The sequence below is a fragment of the Triturus cristatus genome, chromosome 3_1 (assembly GCF_964204655.1).
Source record: "Triturus cristatus chromosome 3_1, aTriCri1.1, whole genome shotgun sequence".
Taxonomy (NCBI): domain Eukaryota; kingdom Metazoa; phylum Chordata; class Amphibia; order Caudata; family Salamandridae; genus Triturus; species Triturus cristatus.
Window position 1 is genome coordinate 817286602 of NC_140583.1, and position 19773 is coordinate 817306374.

At 44.5% G+C, this 19773-nt stretch overlaps 1 protein-coding gene across 1 annotated transcript in view; it reads left to right on the forward strand.

Moving 5' to 3' along the window:
• The window catches only part of LOC146861102 (lanosterol synthase-like), a 202556-nt gene that overhangs the window by 127995 nt on the left and 54788 nt on the right, over positions 1-19773 (forward strand). Inside the window, exons 18-21 of the mRNA XM_085645161.1 lie at positions 2464-2514; positions 2855-3004; positions 3660-3756; positions 8434-8539. Coding sequence (XP_085501287.1) covers positions 2464-2514; positions 2855-3004; positions 3660-3756; positions 8434-8539 — 404 coding nt within the window. The remainder of the gene's footprint in view (positions 1-2463; positions 2515-2854; positions 3005-3659; positions 3757-8433; positions 8540-19773) is intronic.

Here is a 19773-nt window from a genome sequence, read left to right on the forward strand (position 1 = left end):
GAAACATTCCCTTAGATGACATCTGCAAAGCAGCTACATGGTCTACACCGCACACATTCACAAAGCACTATTGTGTAGACGTGCAAACAAAATAGCAAGCTAGTGTGGGCCAGGCTGTACACCAAACATTATTTCAAACTACTGCAACAGATACTGGTGGTCACCGCTAGGAGGGAGGAGGGGTACTGCTATACAATCTATGCATAGTGTGTGATCTGCAGCTCATATGCCTCAAACGGAAAATGCTACTTACCAGTATGCATCTGTTCTTGGCATGTAGAGCTACAGATCCACACACGCCCACCCAGCTCCCAGGCTACTTTTATCTGTTCCAGTACTATCTTATTTAGATACAGCATACATGTGCATCTTATCTGTTTCTCACAAAACTCCATAATTTCCCTGCTTGCGAAAAACAATCTGAAGATGGAGCCGATGCCGATGCCCATGCGCACTATCATCCTAAGGAGGAGTCACCTATCTTGTGACTTTCAAAGACTTTTCCAAGACAAAAACAAGTGCAAACATCTGGGCCCAACACCAGATGGCGATCTATGCATAGTGTGCGGATCTACAGCTCTACATGCCAAGAACAGATGCATACTGGTAAGTAGCATTTTCCTTTACATTTGTGTTGATTTACACGCATAATATTACCGCAGATTTTTGTAAATGATACCCCACACTATGTACATTAGATTTCGCTCCTGTTAAGAACAGGTGTAAATGTGTTTCCTAGGTGGGAACGGAGAGAGAATGTCCCCAAAACTGGTTGGAGTGTTGGGGGGGGGGGGGGGCTAAGGGTTCTCCACAAGGAAGAAAATAAATGTTTTTGGACTATTTATGCATGCATACATTTACACCATGCACATATACACACGTATAAATGCTTAGAAATTTAAATTTTCATAGAAAGCTGTGACTGGAGCAGCTTCTGACAAGTACTAATTTGTTTTGTAAATTCTAAAAAAAATAAAAAATGCTTTTATACCAAATGTCGGTGTCAAATTGTTTCTTTCCGTGTATCGTACCTCCCGAGATCAGTTTTTGAGGTTGAAATTGCATTCTGGCTTTCTGCCAACTACATGCTATACTGGTATTGTGGGAGAAGTAGTACAAGTGAGGTACATTTCTTCTCCATCCTCTGTCTTTCTTATGCTGTGTGGGCCGTACTTCGGTTTCCAACACCTGGTATGTTTCGTACATCCTATAACTGGTTTCCGAATAGTGTTAAAAAACAATTAAGATCATGTCCTGGGGTATCAGCAGAGAATTGGCAATTAGTCCCTTGCATCAACATGCATTCAGTCGGCCTTAAAACCATCCGATTTCCCTCTCTGTCACTGCAGTGAGGTCCAGGATCATTTTGCTCATCATCTCTTGGTCTGTGCAAGAATTGTTTTCAGCATGGGCATTCTGAGCTTTGCTGCAGCTGACTCCCCTGCACAAATGAGTGTGTGTGATTCATGCATTCAGTTGGCCTTAAAACCATCCGATTTCCCTCTCTGTCACTGCAGTGAGGTCCAGGATCATTTTGCTCATCATCCCTTGGTCTGTGCAAGAATTGCTTTCTGCATGGGCATTCTGAGCTTTGCTGCAGCTGACTCCCCTGCACAAATGAGTGTTTTTGGGATTCCTTCTCCAGAACACGCGAGAGGACACAGATCTTGCAACTATAATATTGACAGAAATGTGCAACGGTGGCACCTGCTTCTTTGTAAATATCTTTGCTTGACACAGTTGCACTATTAAAGAAGACACCTAAATCGACAAAGCAGAATTAAAATATCTCATTTGTGAGGATATCATCTATAGAGATTTAGCAGGCAGGGCCGATAGGCCAGGCTCTTCTCAAGAACTCTTTTGGTCCTACCAAGACCATTGACAGCTGAACAACCCCCATTTATCTTTATCATTTGGTCTAAATCTTGCATTGGTTTTGCCTGCTTTATCATGGTACCTGCATGAGCCAGAATACTGGACCCAGACCTGATTTTACCTCTGTCTCACCTGTTTTGAAGCATGCCACTTGATGCAAAACTTGTTAATATTTGAAAGATCCAATCTGCAAATGAATTTACTTACCTGTAACCCAGAGTTTTGCAAATTGGTACCCCTCGTGAATCCGAATAACACTGCATCCAGGCCACCGTCTCCAATAGAGGAGAAGATGCTGCATAAAAGGTTACTGTGCCTCAAATGCAAAAGCTCCAGAAAGGATTTCAAGATAATGTAGAAGCTACTTTGATCCTTGTGCCCTGTCAATGTAATCAGATTAGACATATGCTAATGGTAAGCAGAGATTTGACGTTTTAAAAGACTCTTCTTTATCCAGTCACAGCGTGGCAGAAGAATTCAAAGGGTGTCAAGTTATGAAACATTTCAAGTGGTGAAATCAGCGTTACTGATCAGTAATTCACCTTCCAACCTATTTTCCAATTTCCCCATTTTATTTTTTCCCAGATACCTGACAATCCACCTGACTATCAGAAGTATTATCGACAAATGAATAAGGTATGTCTTGGACTTTTCGGGTCCTGCAATTTCACCATTTCTGGATCTGTCCCTTTTGCTTCCATTATCACATTGTCCTAGTTCTCAAACCTTCCCCACATTCTACTCAGACTCCTTCAGGTGTTGTCCCTCTCCTTTCTGCCATTTCCCTTTCACCACTACATCCAGTCTCTCTTAAGCTTCTTGTCAACCGCTCCTTTATCCTCTCATCAAACCCCACCACCCCCTTTTCCCATCCTGTTAATTTCCTCCAGTTTTGATTACATTGTGTTCATCCCTGGCTGCCCAAACACGAACGACTTCTCATCCTTATCTCACAGTGTGCCATGTATTCTTACAGGGAGGATTCCCCTTTAGCACCCGTGACTGTGGCTGGATCGTTGCTGACTGCACTGCTGAGGGCCTCAAAGCTGTGATGCTGCTGCAGGAAATGTGCCCATTTATAACAGATCAAATTCCCAACAATCGTCTGTTTGACGCTGTCAATGTGGTGAGTCCCCCGTGGAAGCTTCAGATGCTAGGAGCGAGAAGGTGATACCTGTATTTGCTCAACTGATGTAGGGCCAGACGATAAGAGTCAGGAATTCTCTCATTTCATCCTTGTGGTTTGTTGGGGGATCTGCCCCTTAAATATATCTTTACAGAAAATGCATAGAAAATGCGACAGATACAGAGGCCACTTGTTGCAGCAGGTTTAGGGAGCTGGAGGTTAGGTTTGTGCAGAGGTTATAGTTGGCTGTTATGAAAGATGGGCAGTGGCATCGCTGGACCTAGCAGCTACCATTGCTTCCTTGGAAAAAGGAATTTTGCTTTGTTCCATTTCTCACCGTTCCAGGCAAATGTCTAGGTGTGCCAGGCTATACTATGGCTCTGGCAGGCAGATATGTGGTAGAGTTTGTGGAACGGGTATTTGTGGTTTATTGAGGTCAGATGTGAGAGTAGTGGACACAGCTATGCGGACAGATTTAGGGTAGCTAGAGAGTGCAGTGGGGCAGAAACAAAGGTAGTATAAGTCGGGCACTCAGGAATAGGACCCCGCTGGAAGGCAGGACTTCTCCGTGTTTGGGATTTTATACTTGGTGCAAAGTTTGTATTTCCCTATTTCCTGCATCTTCACACCCAATATCTCTTCCTCCCAATTGCAGTTATTGAGTATGAGAAACTCAGATGGAGGGTTTGCTACGTATGAGACCAAGCGTGGAGGCCATCTGCTCGAGCTTCTGAATCCCTCCGAGATGTTTGGTAAGATCCTTCCCGCTGTTGGAGCACCACTTTTGACAAAACACCTTACTTGAGGATATAAGGCACACACTGTTTAGGCACAGTAAGAATTTATCACATTGGTGCATTAAAGCCTGGAATTCCTATTTTATCTGAAATAATTTGTTTAGTATATGTCACTTTGCAAATACATGAGTGAACATCTTCCTGAGAAAAATATACTTGTGTATTAAGTAACAAGCTATCGAGTTTCTATCCAATGAGAATAAGGATATATACATTGGTAATGATCCTTCAGCTCTTTAACAAACACCAAACTGCTGTGAGAGGCAATTATGTGGCGTGACCTAAAGAAGAAATAGCTGAGCAAAGCGAGAAGAATGATAAAATATAGAAGGGATACAGACAGGTAGAAGAAGTAGGATAATGCTACACTTACTGCATCGGTTAGTCACCTTTTGGGAGGGCTGCAAGAAGTCAAACTTTGAATTAGCAAGTGTTTATCATGGAAGCTTGTATGTGGGGGTAAAATGTGGAATTCCTAAGAGGACTGGACATTGCAGTTTTTCCGGTGGAGACCAAATAAAACTTTTTTTACATTTAACTACGAGGTAAAGTTTAAATAACATAAAGCGGCATGGAAGTAAGACCTATATTATGCGCCAAATAAGTAAACTACCAAGGACAATCTGATTTAGTTAAAAAAATAAATGACAATACCTAATTATTTTAGCCTTCAGCTGTTTAATAGGAAATGTATAGAATACATAATCATTAAGATGTGTACTTTTACAGTGAGTAGAAGTGATGCAGGTATCTTTGTATTAATCTAGTTTATTTGTAGGTTGTTGGATGAGGATTTTGGACCTTGTGTCATGTGGTGAGCAGGTGCAAGGGAATGCCTCACCAGCAGGCACACTGACCATCCTTGTTGCAATATTTTTAGGAGGACAACTTATTTTTTTTTGTTTTGTTAATATGCTCTGATCCGAGTCAATTGAAAAGAAGTAAGGTGAACTTTGCAAAGAGTTTTAAAGTGAACAGAAGATTTTGTAAATATAATTGAAAACATGTGAATGAGTTTTATAAAGCATTCTATGGAAAGAAAAAGGATGTGGGAGGTCACTGTTTTAATAGTCGATGAGATGTACAATGTTGTTGTATGTTTAGGTTTATTGTTAGCGACAAGATGGAGAATGTTTATGGTCCATAACCTCGAACAGGCCCCAATATTATCTTGCAACTGAGTACCCCAGTTTACATCACATGTTCAATTAGCACGCATTCATTATTAAAATACACACTCAAGCACCTCATAGTATGCGTAATAGCAAGAGATAAAGGTCCAACATGAGGGAAAAGAAAAAGCAGAGAGACAAAGCCAGAAAACAACCACCATCAATAGCAACATAACTACACCACTAATGCTTCCAGCCTCCTCTAATCCTAATCTGGATTAAAACCTCAGCCTTAACAATGAAACACCTCACCCTTGAACACCCCACAAGTGCCCCCATGGAATGCTTCCAAAACTCTAAGTTCCTGGATCAATCCGGGTTCATACCCATACCCGATTACATGATTATTTGGCGCTTCTCATTTTACAGGCAGGAAATTTTACTTTGCTCGGCAATATCAATTTACACATTGAGGACCCCGAAGATAAGCAATCAGTAGACCTCATTGAGGAGATCAGATCTCTTAATCTTCCTCTTTTTAATTCTGCTGCGACCCACACTGCGGGCCATCTTTTGGACCCTATCTTTTCCAAACTATCACTCCTCTCTGTTGACCTTCCGGTCGAACCTAGTTGGACTGACCATTTTGCAGTACCTCTCAATATTACAGTCCCCCTCACTCCAGTTAATTTGTTCTCCTGACAAACTCCCAACAGGCAGTGGGCTAAATTGGTTATGAGGGAATTGAACAAACTCTTCCTTCATACCCTTCCTATTCTATAAACTAGACCGGATACTGACCAAATCACTGTACACAATTGCCACGGTTTCAATTCTGTCTCGATCTTCTAAATTACATGGCAGAGTGTGCCCTTGGGCACACTGGTTTGACTACAAGCTCTGCTTAGAAAAAAAGGCTTGTAAAGTTTTGGAAAGGGTCTGGAGGAAGCACAATGCACCTGTGGCCAAGGCTGTTTATGTGTCGGCCTTGAAAAAGTACCATGCCTCCTGCAAAGCTACATGGACAGTTTACTATATTGAAATGATTTCCAATGCTCACAATTGTCAAAAAACGTTGTTTTAAAGTAGTAAAGGATTTGTCTGCAGCTCGCTCATTTACACCGTTCCCCTCCCTTTCCCATCAACAGTGTGACGATCTTGCCTGTTTTTTGCTAAACAAAGTCAAGACAATTCATTGGCAATTAGAAGCTGATGCTCCTATGCTTGTGACTCCTTCCCCAGATGTTCAACCACCTGGTTCATCAGTTCCTCATCTTCGGGACGGCCTGCATATAGTGAAGTCAGACACATCTTTGAGAAAAATATGTGACCTCGTTTTTGGACCTTGAACGATTGCAAACCTTATTGGCTACCATTAAGTCTGGCTCCCCGCTCGACCCCCTTTCACCATCCAAATTTACCTTACCATAAGAGGAAGCCATCAGGGTAGTGTCAGACCTCCTGAATTCCTCCTTGGTCACAGGTGTGTTACCTCAGAACTGGAAGCATGCCTTGATACTCTCTTTGCTCAAGAAGAAGGGCCTTGACCCTCAGTGCTGGTCCAACTTCAGGCCAATTTCACTTCTTTCTGATTTTTCCTTCGTGACCACCTTCAACCTGCCGCACCCTTCCCAGTCTGGGTTTAGGTCAGGTTTCAGCACCGAATCTGCCCTACTTTAAGTCATGGAATTTCTGAGGTCGACTCTAGTAGGACAGCCACCCTTATACTCTTAGATTTAAGTGCGGCCTTCGATACAGTTTCAGACTCTATTCTCTTGGATAGACTGGCGGCTTAAGGCTTCGCCGACACTGTCTTGAAGTGGTTATCCTCCTTTCTGAAGGCTCAAACTTTTCAGGTCTGTTCAGCTAACAACTACTCTTACATTGACCTCGGGGTTTCCGCAGGGGTCCATTTTGAGCCCTCTGTTGTTTAACATTTACCTACGCCCCTTGATGGGTGTGATTGAAGAATCTGGTGTTAACATGTTCTCGTATGTGGATGATTCTCAGATTATCTTTTCACTATTCGATGCTTGAAAGGAAGACCCTTCTCTTCTCAGGCAAGGATTGGCCAGTGTCGCACTCTGAATGAACAGAAATGCCCTCAAACTTAATTTGCGATAAAACCGAAGTTCTGATCCTGGGAAATAACCCTGATCTCTGGGTAGTCAACCATTGGCCTGCCTCATTGGGGCCTTTGCCTGCTCCGGTGGACAAAGTCAAGAATCTCGGTTTCATTATCAATAAAAATCTTTCTGTGACACCACAGGACTCTAAGCTTACTACCTCCTGTTTTTCCATTCTGAAATGGCTTAAGAAAATACTCTGGCTGATCCTCCTAAGTTTACAGAGAACTGTGCTTCAAGCTCTGGTCACGTCCAGATCGGATAATGGGAATGTTCTATATCTCGGTATTGACAAAACTTTGATTCGTCGCCTGCAGATTATCCAAAATGCGGCTGCCCAACTTCTCTTTCGTCTGCCAAGTTTTTCTCCCTTGCTGCATAGACTGCACTGGCTAAGAGTTGACAAACGGATTATGTTCAAGGTCTTGTGTTATATGTTTTGTAGTAGACACGGTCTTGCTTCATTTCATATCCAAGCCCTGGTGTCGCCATATGTCCCCACCAGCCAACCTTGCACTGTTTTTAGTGCCCATGTTTCTCAGAGCTCATCTTAAGGTACGTTCCTTTTCCGTGTTGGGCCCTCAAACTCTGGAATTCTCTACCATTCGCTCTCCGATCCTGTAACTCACTGCTTCAGTTACGTAAAAACGTTACTTTTTAGCAGCCCTGATTAGTCCCCGCCTTCTTAGATATTCCTCTTGCTTTGCTATGCTACTGTCCGCCGATAGCGCTGGGAGACCCTCTGGGGTAGCTGTGTGCTCTATAGGCTTATTAAATAAATACCCTTCCAGGAAAGCTCTGGCTGATTTCACCTGTGCAGACACCGAACAGCTTCTTTCATAATCATACCTAACCCTTACGGGAAGGCTATCTCCCACAAGTGGCGCTGTTCGGTACATGCTGCTGTTCGTCCACTGGAGAATGACGTCACTCGTTCCTTTGTCAGGATCACTCCCCCCTCTGTCATGCACCCTCCTAAGCCCAGAGAAGCAGTAGAACACAAGACATGTGTGCCATCTCCCCACGACTCCGAGACTCCTGCTTAAAGAAATGCTTAGGGGATTGCCACCTCCGATCCAGCACATGCGAACGCAGAACAACTGCAGTGTCCATCTAGGCCGCCTCACAGTTTTTTTCTCACTGGAACAGAAGCGCCAGGTATTTCATTATCCACCTTAGTCTCCGTTCTGCTCCAGTGGGACCTGGACATCAGTCCGGAACCCGAAGAGATGTAGCTGATGACATGACTTAGACAAACTACAAATGTATTTTTATTTATTTCATGCCCAATACATGGTCTCTGAGTAGGATATTACCATTAATTCATGGTGTATTTTGATTATTAGTCTCTTGAGAATGTTGACTAGTTAGCAATGTGTTTTTGTTTGCCTCAGGTGACATTATGATTGATTACACCTATGTGGAGTGTACCTCAGATGTCATGCAGGCCCTCAAACATTTCCAGGACAGATTTCCAGATCACTGTATGGACGAGATAAGGTGAGAGAGGGGGGTGTCCAGGTGGGCTCTTCACCATATGTGCAGACCTGCAGATTTAGTGGAGAAAATGAAAAGGCATGCACTACAGCCTGCGGTTTAGTGGACTCATTGAGGTTGATGGAAGATAATGCAAAGCCTGAGAGGGCGAGTTAGTGAGTTATGCATGTAGACCTACAGAAGATTAGAACCACAGAGATAAGTAGGTTCTCATATGAAAATAGTAGGACATTGGATTGGAAGCACTTGCAGGAGATGATGGAAGACCAGCAGACGAATCAGGGAAAAACCATTAGCTATTTCAGAGTCCAGATAAGTAAAGTTAAAAGATAAAAGGCACTGCACAAGAATGTTTCTAGAAATGTGTTGAAATATTACAAAGAAGTCTTTATACATAAATGTAGGAGAAGGGGCTTAAATCCAATGTATAAATGTTTGCCTGTTAAACATTTATGCATAAAAGCCATGGGAAAGTAGTTTAAGCCAGGACGTTGTTAGGAACAACAGGATGGGATGTCCAGTTTCTTGAGCAGTGTCTTACTCACTGATAACAGGTGTTAGGAATCTACAAAGCAAGTCAAGCCGAAAAGTATTGATCTCTTCTTTTAGAAAAGAACGTCTGAGGTCCATTTTCTTACACATAGTTCGGTTCAGAAGTAGAGCTAGAATTTCAAGGTCTCTTTTCACTGTAGCCTCCTACTACTGCAGCCAGCCTTTCCTTTCAGTAGCTGCATCCTTTCGCCAGATAACCACTTTGCAAAGTGAGTTCCAAGTGGATGTATGTAGGCAACCTCTAAACTCAGCTAGGACTGCACAGTGTGTCGGGCCAGAACTGCTGTTCCTGCAACATGTATGAGGTGCCAAGAAGGGATCCATTTGTATGTCAGCCACCTCACAAACAAGGCGTTTACAGGTTTTCTGTCATCAGTAATGTCTGTAGTCTGAGACCCACGGAAAAGGTGGCAGCTAAGCAGGAATCTGCTTAAGAAATAAACCTTGTTATAGTGGATTGGTACTGCTTCTGATGTTTGAATGAGCCTTGCCGTGGGAGGACACAAGAAGAGTTTCAAAATATTTAACATACAAGTCTGTAATGATGATAACCTGGACTGTCCTTGGGTTGAGTCCTAAACCGGAGGTCAAAGATTGGTTATAATCCATGACTCTGTTTCACATTTACTGGTCATAGTAGTCGTAGGAATCCCAGAATATAGATGTTAGGCCTTTTGTTAGGATACTGGGTCAGTTAGGGATGACAGGGTGGTATCGTGTGTGGGTACTGACGTTTACAACTGGGGATCAAGCACCTCTGTACTAATGCTCTCCATCAGATTGTTACTTACTTAAGCCACTTGACTCTCGATTAGTAAAGGAGAACATCCAAGTTGATAGGGATTGCAAACTCACAACATCACACAGTAATTAACCCCTTCGCTGCTAGGCCTTTTCCCCCCCTGTGCTAAACCTTTTTTTGGCTATTTGGGGTAGTGCGCGCTTAAGACCCTGTAACTTTTTGACCACATAAGGTATCCACGCTAAATTTGCGTCCTTTTCTTCCAACATCATGGGGATTTTAAAGGTACCTGGGGTTTGTAGATTCCCCCAGAGGGGTCCCAGAAATTAGCCAAAATACAGCTAAATTCAGTTTTTGGGGGGACAAATGGGAAAAAAGGGCTGCATATGAAAGCGTCTGGGTTTTTCCCTGCAAATTATATCAAAAAAGGGTGTTCGAGGCATATGAGCTGCAGATTACGCACTTTTGCATAGATCGCCATCTGGTGTTGGGCCCAGATGTTTGCAGTTTGTTTTTCCTCTTGGAAAGTCTTTGGAAGTCACGAGGTCGGTGACTCCTCCTTTGGATCGTATTGCGCATGGGCTTCGGCTCCATCCTCAGATTGTTTTTTTCCGCCATCGGGCTTGGATGTGATCTTCGCACTCCGGTTCCGAACAGCTTCCAGTTCGACGATCGACGCGCAATCCTCACCCCAATCGCTGTATTGTTTCGATCACGATCTCTTCAATCAACGCGCCTTCTCATCGACACAAACCTTCGGTTCCGGTCGTCGACGGCGGCCTTCGGGCCTACCCAGGCTCCGGTCCCGGCTCATGGAAAGAACTCCATTTAAAAAGTGCCCTCAATGTGGGTCCAAATTTCCCCACACCGATCTTCATGAGGTATGCAACCTTTGCCTCTCCCCGTGTTCTGCTTGGGTTTTCGGATCAGATAGAACCCGCTCATCAGAGCCTCACTAACCCAGCCAGAACGTTACCCCCTCCCTAGAACCTATTTACAATCCTACAACCACATATATCTATCACCTAAGGACAGGGGATTCCAACTATGCATACCAAGATCTCACAATCGGCGGCCTCTGGATCCCATACGGATCCAGACCTTTCTGCCCATACGACAGTATCACAAGTGGCAGCCTCGCGGTCCCATACGAACCCAGACCTCTCTGCCCATACGACAGTATCAGCACAATCGGCGGCCTCGCGATCCCCTACGAATCCAGACCTCTCTGCCCATACGACAGTATCACAAGTGGCGGCCTCGCGGTCCCATACGAACCCAGACCTCTCTGCCCATACGACAGTATCAGCACAATCGGCGGCCTCGCGATCCCCTACGAATCCAGACCTCTCTGCCCATACGACAGTATCACAAGTGGCGGCCTCGCGGTCCCATACGAACCCAGACCTCTCTGCCCATACGACAGTATCGGCACAATCGGCGGCCTCGCAATCCCCTACGAATCCAGACCTCTCTGCCCATACGACAGTATCACAAGTGGCGGCCTCGCAGTCCCATACGAACCCAGACCTCTCTGCCCATACGACAGTATCACAAGTGGCGGCCTCGTGGTCCCATACGAACCCAGACCTCTCTGCCCATACGACAGTATCAGCACAATCGGCGGCCTCGCGGTCCCATACGAACCCAGACCTCTCTGCCCATACGACAGTATCAGCACAATCGGCGGCCTCGCGATCCCCTACGAATCCAGACCTCTCTACCTAGACGGCAGTACAGTTCATCCTATGATCATCATAACATACAAAAAGGGAATCAGTCTCACTATTCATCAGATCACACAAGGATTGCCAGTTCGGGCATAGCCTGTTCTCAGGTTTGAGGGGCTCCTCTTTCCCTTATTCAGTTACCACTTACCTGATCAGGGTTAACATCTGTTCATGTAGCCACAGCTGACTAGAAGAATAGGCTACCCTCTTATACAAGAACACGCAGCACATGTTGGTTCACTACAAACTGGATACTTTATTACTCATTGCATACACAATCACATAACATTACGATATGACACATAACCTGCAAAGAAAAGTGAAAGATTAAGTTGTACACTCTAATAAGAAAGGGTCGACATCACCTTAGTAGTATGTAGCCTGCACTCAGTGGTCATCTAGGCTCCCTTCTCGTCTGTGCCTCGGCTCGCCTGGAATCACCCTTCTCCGAGTCACTGGGACCTCTTCCTTATCGGCTACTCTCTCCTCTCTGGCTATTCTGTTAGGAAAGCATCTTTCTCTCAGTTCTTCTCCGCCTTCAAGATGGCGTCTGTCTTCCCTGGAATAAGTAGTAGCTTTACTGCTAACGGCTAGATGCCGCCTACGGACTGAACATGTAACTGCCTCAGACTTTCACTAATATAGAGGTGCATTTCCTCATGGAAAATTCCGGCCCGTAACCTGCCGCCCACCAAATTCTTGTACCTCCCCGTACCAAGGACACGTTCCCAGCCGGCCGGCCTGATTTAGTGTCTTCGGCATGAAGAAAAATACAATCCTTCGATAAGGGCCGGCCTGAACCGGTTCTCTCCAAGCGAATAACACCTCATAACTAAAACATTACTCTTGACCTAGAAGAATCCCAAGCTGCCGGAGCAGAAAGAAAGATGGAGTCTCTCCCGTTTGAGGCCTACCAGGCCTGAATTCAGCACAGCTCCATGAAATACCCTCACTACAGGACAGGTTATCCCTAATACTAACAAATCTATCCCCTAGGCTATGTGTGCAAGCCCTGATCTATGGGGAAGAGCACAGAATCATGTCGAAGTGCCTAGTAAATAGGCTCCATTCACTACTCTAACCCTTAGGCCTGAATGGTAAGAGACTGAAGTCACATTCAATCACTTGTTAACACAAGAAGGCCGGGAAAATCGAGCAGAACATTTCACCCTTGACTTCAGTCTATTATACATTCATTAAACAGAACTAATATCTGTGGAAGAATAATATGAAACAAGACTAACTGATCTATGTCTAGTACCAGGTGTGCAGAATTGAAGTAGTGAAGGAATACACTGAATAAAGCAACAGATAGAAATCAAAATGCCGATAGCAATCAGAATACCTCCTAATATTTGACGTAACAAATGCAAATCAGGTAACCAATTAAAGAGCCAGTCAAACCAGCCCTGGTCAATGTGTTTTCTAACTTCTTCTGTCAAGTCATGTAATTTGTCAATGTGAACCTGAATGGATTTTGTATGATCCGACAAGTTAAAACAACAAAGACCCTCAAAATCAGAACAATCGTGTCCATGTTTAAGCAAAAGATAATCAATGGCCGCTCTATTTTGTAAGATAGCCCTTCGTTCACCCTGGGCGTCTAATAGCATGTCAGACAGGATTGTAGAAGTATGATTGATGGATTTTACCATCCAGCAGGCCATTTTCCCAATAGATTTGGCATTATAAACTGCCAAAGCAGGAACACCAACAATTGAAACAGCCAGGCTAAGGTATTCAGACTTGGAATATAAATGCAAAGATGAGTCACAATCCTCCTGTAACCTCACTGTATCTCGGATCACACGAGAGTTGGCATTCGGATGTGACGAGAACATGAGTAGGCTCAGTCTAGTAATGGCACAAGGGCCTCCAGAAATATTTGCGGGGATATATGGCCAGGAAGTATTACCACATGAGAAAAGCCATCCGGCAGGTAGTAACATCGTGCGATAGTGACTGGGGGTAACTACCATACTCTTGCAAGTCATGTTGTTCTGAACAGAAGTACATGTTTTCGGTGTCCTTTGAAAGCACAAAGTTCGTTCATGAGCGGTGAATGAGGTGGCACCTTTCAATTTTAAACGCATACATTCAGAAATCGCACTAGGATCACAAGTAAGGAAAAAACATAAATCACCTTGTGTGATATTATAGGTAACTATTTGGGACTGGACAGGCGGTATCGGGTCTGACAGTACAGTACACAAGGGGCAATACTCATGGGCAGCGAAATCGCCCAGAAGAACATTGGGACGAGCATTTGTTATATTAAAAATATGAGTCAGGGTCTCCAATGAAGCAGGGACAGCAACCAAACAAGTTGCCAATATATCAGTTACCGATCTCATCGGTGTCAAGCAGAAATGAGGGGTCTTCGTCACTTGCTTGGCCAATGTAACCCAAAAGTTTGGCGACGAATCCCACGCAGCGAAGGAACGCGACACTCGGGTTCTCAACTCAGCCCGGTTTGATGGGATCCCTCTTCTCTCGTCGTACCATCCCAAAAGGAGTCCAATGCCGACACATCCTGCAGCAACAGTCCAAAGAATGATCTGAAAAAGAATCAAATACAGGCATTATTCATTCTCGTAAGTAACATTTGTCAGCCGGGACTGCTTCCCAGCTATCTTTCCCTGGTCTCATAACTAAAATGGTGTTGTCTTGACCGGTTGCAATCACTTCTGCTTGTTCAGGGGGATTCTTAGGCGACTGCACCCAAACTCTGGCCCCAGGATTATCTGTGGAGCCAAAACCTTTCTGGCCTCGTACCGTTAGCAACGTTGGGGCAGTGCCTTTTGTGATCTCACCGCTGAACACAGGCATTATTAGCAATTGAGCCACTCGGTCAGTTTTATGTATCAGTAAGTCAACCTCACTGCTATTCAGCAGGAGCACCTTAATCTCTCCCTGATAATCACTATCAATGATTCCTCCAAGCACCTGAATGCCTTTTACAGCCAGCCCCGATCTAGGGGCAATTAATCCGAAATTTCCAGGTGGTATCTGAACACCAACACCTGTTTCAAGGATGACTCGATCTTTACTTTTTATAATGGTGTCATTCATGGCATGCAAGTCTAAACCTGCCGACCCTGGGGTCGCTCTGCATGGAGCCAAAGCTCCGGGAGTAATCTCCCAGTACATCACAGTCTCTCTGATCTCATTGGGCTTAGCTTCAACATTCGGAGGAAACAAACGCATAAGTGGGGATTCAGCATTTAGAAAAGGACGGTTATTCAAAATCAATAGCGCTTGAGGCAAAAAATCTCGCCAATTCTTATACTTGTCATCTGTTAATTTGCGCAGTTGGTCTTTTAGCAGGCCATTCAACCTCTCCACAAGACCCGAGGCCTGTGGATAATATGGTATATGAAACACCCATTCAATATTGTTTTCCACACAGAATTCCTGTACCAATCTTCCACGAAAATGGGATGGATTATCAGATTGAATTTGGAATGGCACACCATAATACATCATAATCAATTCCAATGTTTTAATAGTATTCAATTGGGTAGCTTGCTTACAGGGAAGGGCCACCAACAGGCCACTGTATGTATCAACAATGGTGCAAACATATTGACAATTCCTACTCATAGGAAGTGGACCAATGTAATCAATCTGCCAAATTTGAGCGGGCAATTTCCCGCGATGTAAATGACCTTTAACAATTTGGGGCACTTTGCGCTGCCTGATATGCTGACAAATGGGACAATGTAGAATAACATTTTTAATTAAATCTAGGGGAATATAAATTCCTCGATCAGCAGCCCACCTGCTAGTGGCTTTCTCTCCAAAGTGTCCTGCTTTCTGGTGGGCCCATTTCGCCAATCCCGCAATATCAGAATCTTGCGTGTCCACCACTGCCTCAGCAATTTTAGATTTCTCATCTGCAATGTTATGAAAGAATTTGTCAAGAGAGTCTATCGGGGTATGAGCATCCACATGGAAGATTGTAACAGTACTCTGTGGGAGCATTTCCCAAATCTCCTGCCATAATTCTTTTCCCCACAATTCTTTGGAATGGATTTTCCAACTATGGGAATGCCAAGTCGGTAACCAAACTGCCAGTCCATTGGCAGTAGACCAAGAATCGGTAAAAATATGACATGTGCCTGGTAACTCTTGTTTCAGAACTTGAAAAACAGCATAGAGTTCAGCAAATTGACTGCTCTTACCCTCACCAGTTGTACTCAGCAATTTTTGTGTGATCGGATTATAGGACACTGCCTTCCAATGCCGTTTCGTCCCTATGAATCTTGCTGAACCATCCGTAAACCAGACATGGTTTCTGTCCTCTGCGGACAAATCATCAAAAGGTTTACCCCACTTAACAGGAGATTCCTGTACTAAAGGTACGGAACATTCACTCTCAGTTTCAGTTGATGGCGCCCGTGCCACCTGCTCATGCAAAGATGCAACTCCTTTTTGTCCCACACGTGCCCTGTCTTGTATATACCATTTCCATTTAATCACACTCGCCTCTTGAGCGTGTCCAATTCGGTGAGTTTTCGGCGAACTCATAACCCACTGCATAATAGGAATTTCAGGTCGCAAAACTATATCATGTCCCAAAGTCAATTGCTCGGTATCCACCAGAGCCCAATAACATGCAAGTAGCTGTTTCTCAAAAGGTGTATAACGCTCACCAGCATCAGGTAACTTTTTGGTCCAGAAACCTAACGGTACTCTACTCTTGCCTTGTTTCTGCCACAAACTCCAATTCGCATAAAGGCCTTGTACAGACACATTCAAATCCACATCACCATCACATACAGGCCATAAATCCAGAGCATGCTGAATTGCTTCTTTTGCCAGACTGAACACATCTTGCTGTGGTTTACCCCATTCAAATGCATTCTTTTTACGAGTGACCTGGTACAAAGGGGCCAATATTTGACTCAAATGAGGAATATGCTGGCGCCAAAATCCAAACAAACCAATGAAGCTTTGGGCTTCTTTCCTATTTCTCGGAACTGCAAAATCAAGAATTTTCTGTTTAACCTGAGGGATCACTTCTCGGTGCCCTTCATGCCAATTAATACCCAAAAATTTCACAGCCTGGGACGGACCTTGTAATTTATCCAGGTTTATTTCCCAACCTTTCTCACGCAAGCACTCAATGACTCTATCCAATTGGGTCTGAACTTCCTCTTGTGATTCACCTTGGATCAAAATATCATCAATATAGTGACATATCTGAATTTGTGGATGAACTGGTACCTCAGCCAGATGCTCTGCCACCAGCCGGTGACATATCGTAGGACTATGCACATAGCCCTGAGGAAGACTTCTAAACGTCATCTGACGCCCGTTCCACGTAAAACTGAATTGTTCCTGACACTCGGGGGCAATCGGAATCGAAAAGAAAGCATTAGCAATATCAATGGATGCATACCATGTACCTGGATGTTTCTGGATTCTTTCAATTAGGGTAATAACATCCGGTACTGCAACAGTCAAAGAGGGTGTGTGTCTATTCAATTCTCGATAATCAACAGTCATGCGCCAAGAATTATCACTCTTACGTACAGGCCAAACAGGATTATTCCAAGCAGAAGTAACTGGGGTTATAACTCCTGCATCCACCAACTCCTGAATAGTGGTACTAATCTCTTCATGACCACCTGGAATACGATACTGCTTCTGACGAACCACTTTTGTCGCCTGGGGAACTTTTATGGGGGGCATTCTTAAACGACCAACCCGTACAGGCCTGGACGATATATAATGTTTAGTTCCAAATTGGTAACATCCATCATCTAAGTGCAAAGTCATTCCTTTCAAAATATCAATTCCAATTATGAATTCTAAGAGTGGCACCACTAATACAGAGTATTCTTTTCTAGGAATTCTACCTATTCTCATTTCAAGTAAGGTTTGAACTGCGGGAGTTTCCTTTCCACCTAGTCCGGTAATTGTAAAAGGCTGACCTTTAAACTTCTTTGATTTTCCATGAATAAGAGTGGCCTCCGCTCCTGTATCTACCAATGCTCGGGCCCTTTGGATATTACGATGCCTCCAATAAATATCAATATCTACATAGGGTCTATTATCTCTGTGAGCCCATCTGTGTACTGGAGCTTGACCTATTTCCTAGTCCTTTTTATTGTGTTCTGTGTACCAGGATAAATCAGGATAAAGACTCTCACGGTTCCTAGGTATCGATACCTCCTGTTCATATCCATCTCCATTACGAAATGGATTACTGTTCCCTGCATTGTACTGCGGGTTTCGATCGGCCAATATGTGTCGATCCTCTCTCCTTCTCAACTCAGGGGATTGATCCCTATCATCTCTACGTCTGCTGTTAACATAATCATCTCTCCCCCTCTCTCTTTCCCCCTCTCTCTCCCTGTCTCTGTCACGACGGGGGGACAAATCACGCGCATAACGTCGATCATCACGACGATCAGAGCGCCCACGGCGGTCGTCATCACCGCTACCGTCAGAAAAACCACGATCACACTCAGTTGTCCGAACACGCCGGGCACCCTCCTTTCGATCCAAGCCACGTTTGCGAAACATTTCCCACAAACGAGAAGTAGTCTCACCATCAATGTCCTCCTTTCGCACACCATCGGCCATAAGACCAAAAAACATATCACGTCTAGTAAGTTTATTGTCACCAGGAGTACGAGTGTCAGGCCGGGACTGCCGTTCAGGTTTAAACCACTCACCCAACTCACTGAGTTGGCGTACCGATTCCAGCACCACAGATAACATGTTACCAGTCTGATTAATCAATAAAGTCATCATGACCTGCTTATAAGCAACAGGGGAAGAACGAATAATACGATTCCGCACAGAAGATGTTAAGAAACCATCAAGCAACCGGTCAGCAGTATTCAGAAAAATTGCCGTTTTCATCACCTCCTCTTTGAGACGTTGCGCAGCATCGCGCAAAGTATACCACGGTTTGTCATTCAGAGGCCAGTCAGACTCAGTAGGATATTTTTGATTACAACCCTCAGTCGCCAATTGAAGCAAAGAAATTTGACCACCACCATTAAAGTTACGAAAATGATCCTGTACAGTAGAATCCGAACTCAAGGAACAAAACTTCAAACAATCGCCAGCATCCAACATAATGCCAGCAGCGCCCAGTTCATAAAGGCGCACCATCCATGTGAGCAAGGGCTCACCAACTCGCTGTCGAAATCGCTGCAAAATATCACTAATTTCTTGTTGAGTAAAATCCTCCAAAGAGTCTAAAGCAATACCATTCGGAGCACCGGGAGCCTGCTGCACCTTCCGTCGAAAAACTGGATGCGCCGAGACCGCGGGATGAGCATCACAAGGAGCTCGACCAGTACACGTAGAGGAACAATCAGTGGAAGAAGCATCGACCCCTCTCGAAGGACGAGCGCAATCACGGGGTGCACCATCAGAGGCGCAAGAAGCAGATTTACAAGCACGGCCGGAGCGAGAGGACTCGCGCTTGGCAGACTCCTCACCCGAGGAAGGAGAATCACTCGAGTTCCAGATATTACCATCCCATTCATCAGGATTCCAATCCAGTCCGGCTTTCGCCACGACCAGACGCACCTTCCGCGTCGAAACCCGACCACGCCGATTCTTGTATTTATAACGAGCAATTCGCACAGCCGCCCTCTCGGCAATAGTTTGGTACGTCTCAAGTTTGTCAGCAAGCAACTTATTTTGACACCGCAACAAAGTATGAGCATTCTGAATCTCAACAAAGTTCGCTTCCACATCCTTATGCACATTCTGTAACTTCAACAACCTCTCATGCAGGATCCTGTACGCAGACAGAACAATCCAACCTCTGCGCCCCAAAACGGGAAGCTCATCACCCTTAGATACCGGCGCCTTCTGTAAACAAGTAATCACATCAGCCGGCTCCGCCAGCTCCAAAAAAGAATTCCAATTCTCACTCAAACCAGTAGAATCAGCCCACTCACGGGCTAAGGCTTCATAAGGCGTTGAATCCCAGCCGGGAATATCAACGGGCAACTTAAAAGTAGATTTCGACTTTCTAGAAAACATCTTTGAAAAGAAAGAAAAAGAGAAAAAGAAAAAGAAGAAAGGGAAAAGAAAACTACACGCAGGTATATACAAATAATATAGAAACAAAACCACGCACGCGCCAATACAACCACAACGCACACAGGTTTCGTAAACGGTTCGTGACGCCAAATGTTCTGCTTGGGTTTTCGGATCAGATACAACCCGCTCATCAGAGC